The 4197-nt window shown below is 52.6% G+C and overlaps 4 protein-coding genes across 6 annotated transcripts; all 4 read right to left on the bottom strand.

Annotated features, from left to right (window-relative positions):
* KVP18_000833 (uncharacterized protein) lies at positions 1-980 on the bottom strand (the record flags this gene model as incomplete). 2 transcript variants are annotated; one of them, XM_067950287.1, is made up of 1 exon in its annotated part: positions 1-980. In XM_067950287.1, a coding segment is annotated over one exon (980 nt), but the record flags the coding sequence as incomplete, so codon positions are not given. The 2 variants fall into 2 exon arrangements, with proteins under 2 accessions (XP_067811630.1, XP_067811629.1); XM_067950286.1 differs by having other exon boundaries at positions 50-980.
* A 311-nt stretch (positions 981-1291) lies between these two features.
* On the bottom strand, positions 1292-2575 carry KVP18_000836 (uncharacterized protein; the record flags this gene model as incomplete). Of its 2 annotated transcripts, none has more annotated exons than XM_067950291.1 (1): positions 1292-2575. In XM_067950291.1, the coding sequence occupies one exon, from the start codon at positions 2573-2575 to the stop codon at positions 1292-1294; it is 1284 nt and encodes a 427-aa protein (XP_067811634.1). The 2 variants fall into 2 exon arrangements, with proteins under 2 accessions (XP_067811634.1, XP_067811633.1); XM_067950290.1 differs by having other exon boundaries at positions 1292-2536.
* An 8-nt stretch (positions 2576-2583) lies between these two features.
* On the bottom strand, positions 2584-3390 carry KVP18_000834 (uncharacterized protein; the record flags this gene model as incomplete). The annotated part of the gene is made up of 1 exon (XM_067950288.1): positions 2584-3390. The coding sequence occupies one exon, from the start codon at positions 3388-3390 to the stop codon at positions 2584-2586; it is 807 nt and encodes a 268-aa protein (XP_067811631.1).
* Positions 3391-3454: 64 nt separating this feature from the next.
* Positions 3455-4138, bottom strand: KVP18_000835 (uncharacterized protein; the record flags this gene model as incomplete). Its single annotated transcript, XM_067950289.1, has 1 exon — positions 3455-4138. The coding sequence occupies one exon, from the start codon at positions 4136-4138 to the stop codon at positions 3455-3457; it is 684 nt and encodes a 227-aa protein (XP_067811632.1).
* Between the last annotated feature and the right edge of the window lie 59 nt (positions 4139-4197).

Below are 4197 nucleotides of genomic sequence, written 5' to 3'. Positions count from 1 at the left end.
TTGTAGATGTCCTCAAGGATTATTGACACCAACGGGCATAGGTACTTACCGCTGACCATCTTCTCAAGCCGGTTGACTCCGGGATTGACCGATAGCACGTCCAGGGCTTCATCATACTTCGTCTGGGGCAGGTTTCGGTCGAAATTGCCGCACTCCATGTTGATCATTGGACTGGTGTAGTGGAATTCGGCGAACCTCGGTTCCGTGTAGCTCACATTGAACCCCGTGCCGATGATCATACCGATGGGGCACGGTAAACCCATTTGACCTTTGGACTCGAAGTCAGCCGTCACCTGAGTGGCTATGGTGTCGTTAATGCACACGGATATGAAGGCTGGAACGCGATTCCTCACTAATGCATCGTTCATTAGCTTAACCACGTCCCGACCTTCAATGGGGTCTGCGGTGGCTCGGGCTGTCTGCCATCCTTTGGTCCAACGAGATAACACCGCGCACTCCCGAGAGTACTGCTCCATGGGGAAAGAGAAAGTCAGGCCAACAGGGGCAGAATTGCCCGACAACACGTTTCCGTCAGAGTCCAATCTGTGTTGTACGTCGTCGTTGTTCGCAAATTCCTCTCGTACGAGCTCTGCCAGGACATCAAAGAACTCCGTTGCTGTCGTTTGCGGGTCCATGAGCTTCGACGTCACATCAGTTCGTCTTTGGGTCAGGGTAACACAGCCAGCTCCGTGGATTTGGACTTGCGCCACCCTGATGTTGCTTCCGCCCACATCCATTGAGTATGTCACTCCTTTCTCCGATCCTGTAGGTAGTTCGTCTATACACGAATCGATCATCATGAGAGATGATGCTGGGGGATCTGGTTCTCCCTCCACCTCCATCCAGTGCCTTTCCAAACCGAGATCGACCTCGTCCTTGAACGATTCGACCATCTTTACAAGCTGATAGTTATTCAGCGTCAAACTTGTTACCACCGACTCGAGATAGGCGTGGGCATCCTGAAGATAAATAAAACTCATATCTAAACTTGGGCTCAATCAAAAAAAATTGGATCTTGGGTGCGATTGGTTATCCAATAGAAATGACTTACTCGAACGACTGCGTCGTTTGTTATATTTACAGCGTTGCGTCTCGTCGGCCTCTGCCGCGGTCGCGGACACGAGTTATTTACATTCGTCGACATTTTTAATTTTTCGGCACAGTGCACACGCTAAATGCACACCACATTTTGTTTTGCTTTTTATTGTCTTTTGTTGTCAAGGTTCGCGTTATTTTTAACCTCAACATCTATCGTACGTTCGCCACAACACAACGAGCATGCTTGATACATCTATTTAGATGTGCTATTCTTCAGCATACGAACAGAGACCAAGACGGGCTCCTGCAAAATATTGCACATCCCGTAGGGCGCATCGCTATTGGTAGACATGCGCATGAAGCCACCTTCTCCCCAATCAGCACCCCAGCTGTTCTTTATAATCCAAAAGGGAGTTCCATTCTCTTCCCCAAAACCAATGAGAGTCACCGCGTGGTCTAGCGGGCCCTCACAGCTCCAGGTAGCAGTGTTTCGCAGGATGCCCCCCTGGTACAGCTTGAATGGGACATTGCCAGCAGTGACGGCCACTGTGATAGGTCCGTTGGTAACCAAAGCGGCCATCAACGCTTGCGTATCAGGAGGGAGGGCCTGCAAACGATCCACCCTCCAGGAGTGGCTTTTGTGGCAAGACTTGGCCCGGCACTTGCCGTCACTAGCGGTGTACTCGTACTCCTCCTCTGGGCACAAGCCCCAGTCGGCTACGTACTCTACGCCCCACTCCGTGAGGCCGCCATTACAACCTCGATCTCCCAAAAACCATGAGCAGTCGACCAGCTCCTGCTCGGAGTAGTTGGGCAAGCGGTGACGGTCATGCAGGCCGGCAATGCAGACGGCAGACTCTAATGCAGCGACAGTTGCGAAAGCCCAGCAAGAGCCGCATTTTTGCTGGTTCTTCGGTTCCCTCACGCACCCTACAGTCCTCCAATCGACTGCCCCTGGCAGCTGTAAGTGCTGAGGAGGCTGCCAAAGGGGCAGCGTCGGAGGAACCATGTTGGTTTTCAGGCCCATGTATTCGTCATCCTCTAATTTGGGTACGTCACCGAAGAAGGTCGCTCCTAGTCGGAAACCAGGATCCTGCCCAGCGACCGCCTCGGCCTCTAGCATCTGTGAGTGAAAGATTTGCAGGCGGCGGAACTTCTCAGCGGCAGCGTCATACGTTTTGTTGAACTTCTTCCAGAAATGCACAGTGCTCACCGTTAGGTCATCGTCTGTCCATTGGCTTGGGAGGCTGGTCACACTCGGAAGACTTTCCACCTGGGCTTGTAAGTCTCGGGAGCCTTTCATCAAGGCGCTCTCAGACCGCAGTGTTTTGTGAAGTCGAGCTACCCAAAGGGCTTCAGCTGGATCCAGATCGACGAACACAGGGACAGGCACCGCCCAGAACACCACAATGGCAGAGATAAGTAGTAGCAATCCCGCCCACAACCTCTTGGCACCCTTCCTAGGAGGCAACAGAGGCTCCCGCAGACCAATGGCCATAACGAATAACACCTCATTTTCGATGAAGCACGCATTCATGAATCGTATCATGCCCTACGAGGTCCCTGAACCACTCTCCTGGTGTTTTTTGCCATCTTCAGGTCGGACAGAGCTTGGAATCGGGTTTCGGATCTTGCCATCGATGCCTGCAGTGCAACCAACTGCTGCCCAAGGTCGTATGCGTGAGCATCGTCATCCGACTCTATGGCCTTTCCTATATCTGCAATGAGTGTCTCCTGCTTGAGACCATCATCTTGTAGTTGCTTTGCTACCACCAGGATCTCATCGTGGATTGGCTCAGCAGACTGATCTTCGTACTTCCTCAGTACACGTTCCTTTTCACGTAGGAAGTGCGACCCGTTGATATTCATACGGAGTTCGTCCTGGATTCGAAGCAGTGTGGCTAATTGAGTCTGTTTCTTCCCAAGGAATACAGCCAGAAAATTTTTCCCTTGCATTTCCTGCACAGTACGTGAGACAGCCTCGGTGCGCTTGCTCACCTCATCCTGCAAGGCTGCCATCTCTTTTGGCGTGAGGCCTTCGCACATGGTGGCAACGCGATTAGCGACGTCGATCTCGCGTACAGTACTTTGGTACTCTTCGATGGAGAGATCATCATACGTGGAGGGATCGACATCCTGCAGCAATGTGATCTCTCGGATTCGCATTCGAGGGCGGGGGTTGAACACCGGTGGCAACGTGTAACTCGCTGCACTGCCCAGTCCGATTGGCATCCGGTCTTGTTCCTCCGGAACCGTTGTTTGTTGGATGGGAGGTTGGTGGAGGAGCAGAGATCCACTTAGGAGCTGTAAGGTGCCTTGGGACGAAGTCTCTTTCTTTTCTGTTGTGAGCATAATATTTGACGATTTCATGAAGGTGCTGTGCGCATTTAACAGCCTTAACGCTCCCACTCTGACGCTACAGTCTTCGGCGCTTCGGAATGGGTTGCTGCCCTAGCAGGCGTTTCTGTTCGTCGTCAGTCCTGAAAGCTCGAACTCGAGCTTCGTTGCAGCTTTTTGTGGAGAATGTTATTTTTCGCTCATTGATGTAGGAGATGATGCTGTAAATGCTGTAGACATAGGAACATTCGTGCTCCATAATGAACAGCCGTAGACACGAAATTTCGGAGGGTAGCAGGCGGGTGACGGTTTCCTTCGCTGACTTCTTGCAGGCCGCGCGATCGACACTAAACATGTCCAGTGCAACAGCATGCAAATCCTCGTTGTTGATATCGATGATCAGGAGCACGGGTCTAGGGAACTGGAGGAGTTCCTCCATCTTGCGATGCCAGTAGGCACTCTGCGCAAGGAACTCGCCTTCAGCAGCTAGGTACTGTGCCCTACCATTGGGATGTACAACCTGCTCGTTAGGGCGCAGCGCTGCCACAGGCGCGCTGCGTGGAGAAGTGGCCGAGTCCTCGCGGGATAGGTGCTCGGAGGACAAGCTTGGACTGGAGTCGTTACCGGACTCCAGTTTGTCTATGAAACCTCGCGAGTCCAAGCAAGAGACTTGGTCCCTGGAAAGAGGAAGGTATCCCCCGAAATCGACTCGTGCTTCTAGCATTGCCTTGTGGGAGAGGTGGGAGAGCTTGAAGGGTGCCATGCGGTCGAAGGCTCGATGTACTATCAGCGGCCCCTCTCCTTCTCTCCTTCGGAGCTCCA

Source organism: the organism of the source record quoted next (assembly GCF_019968955.1).
Source record: "MAG: Porospora cf. gigantea A chromosome Unknown PgA_NODE_2056_length_4197_cov_354.732, whole genome shotgun sequence".
Classification (NCBI taxonomy): Eukaryota; Apicomplexa; class Conoidasida; order Eugregarinorida; family Porosporidae; genus Porospora; species Porospora cf. gigantea A.
This window is presented reverse-complemented; position numbering and strand designations above follow the sequence as displayed.